Source organism: Elephantulus edwardii, unplaced genomic scaffold (genome assembly GCF_000299155.1).
Source record: "Elephantulus edwardii isolate Elephantulus edwardi_28Jun2011 unplaced genomic scaffold, EleEdw1.0 scaffold00338, whole genome shotgun sequence".
In the NCBI taxonomy this organism is placed as follows: Eukaryota; Metazoa; Chordata; class Mammalia; order Macroscelidea; family Macroscelididae; genus Elephantulus; species Elephantulus edwardii.
In genome coordinates this window covers 530740-531432 of record NW_006400088.1, presented here as the reverse complement: position 1 = coordinate 531432, position 693 = coordinate 530740, and the positions used below count along the sequence as shown (strand labels likewise).

General features: G+C 47.6%; 1 protein-coding gene across 1 annotated transcript; it reads right to left on the bottom strand.

Annotated features, from left to right (window-relative positions):
* Positions 1-301: 301 nt before the first annotated feature.
* Positions 302-556, bottom strand: LOC102875107 (CDC42 small effector protein 2-like). The gene has a single exon (XM_006901603.1). The coding sequence runs from the start codon at positions 554-556 to the stop codon at positions 302-304; it is 255 nt and encodes an 84-aa protein (XP_006901665.1).
* Between the last annotated feature and the right edge of the window lie 137 nt (positions 557-693).

Genomic DNA, 693 nt, shown 5'->3' with positions numbered 1-693 from the left:
GGAAGGCTGGAAGTGGAAAGAGAAATGTTTAAAATGGGGGGGAAAGAATGGTGTGCGCATTCACAAAGAAAAAAAAAATCATGCTAAGATCAGATCCATATTGGTTTAAAAACTGAAAATTTAGCCACAATCCAAAGAACTCTGTCCATGAGTCCGAAGGCATGCATGCCGGCCGAAGGGAACGCAGTACGCATCCGACGACAGCTTCTTTTTTTTTTTCAAAGCAGAACAGGGACGGTTCACGGGAGCGATCACAAGAGGGCAGGCAGGACGGCAGCACACTTCTAGGCAGCTCCCAGGGCTATCCGGCCTTTGTGTCCACCAGCTGCATCTGCACATTGGCGGCCATGCCACCTCCATAGCCCCCCTTGGACTGCATCTGATTCTGAATGGAGCTAACTGAGTTCATCCCACTGAACAGGTCTCCGGATCCGACGTGAGCCGTGTGCACGAAGTTTGTCGGCTCTCCAATCATGCTTTGGTCAATTCGCCGCCGCCTTTTACGCTGAGGCTGCTCTGCAATACAGCAGTTGAAACATAACCAGAATTCACTCATGCTTATAGTCCCAGGTATAAATGAGCACCAATGAAGATTCCAACTCTCAACTGGGGAAGCTTCACAAAGCACGTTTTTCAAAACGATGACTGTTCAAGGATGTCAAATGAAAAAATTTTTACTTTACTGGGTTTTTG

Coding starts and splice junctions, on each gene's coding strand:
- LOC102875107 (XM_006901603.1), bottom strand. CDS start 556: ATGAGTGAATTCTGGTTATGTTTCAACTGCTGTATTGCAGAGCAGCCT.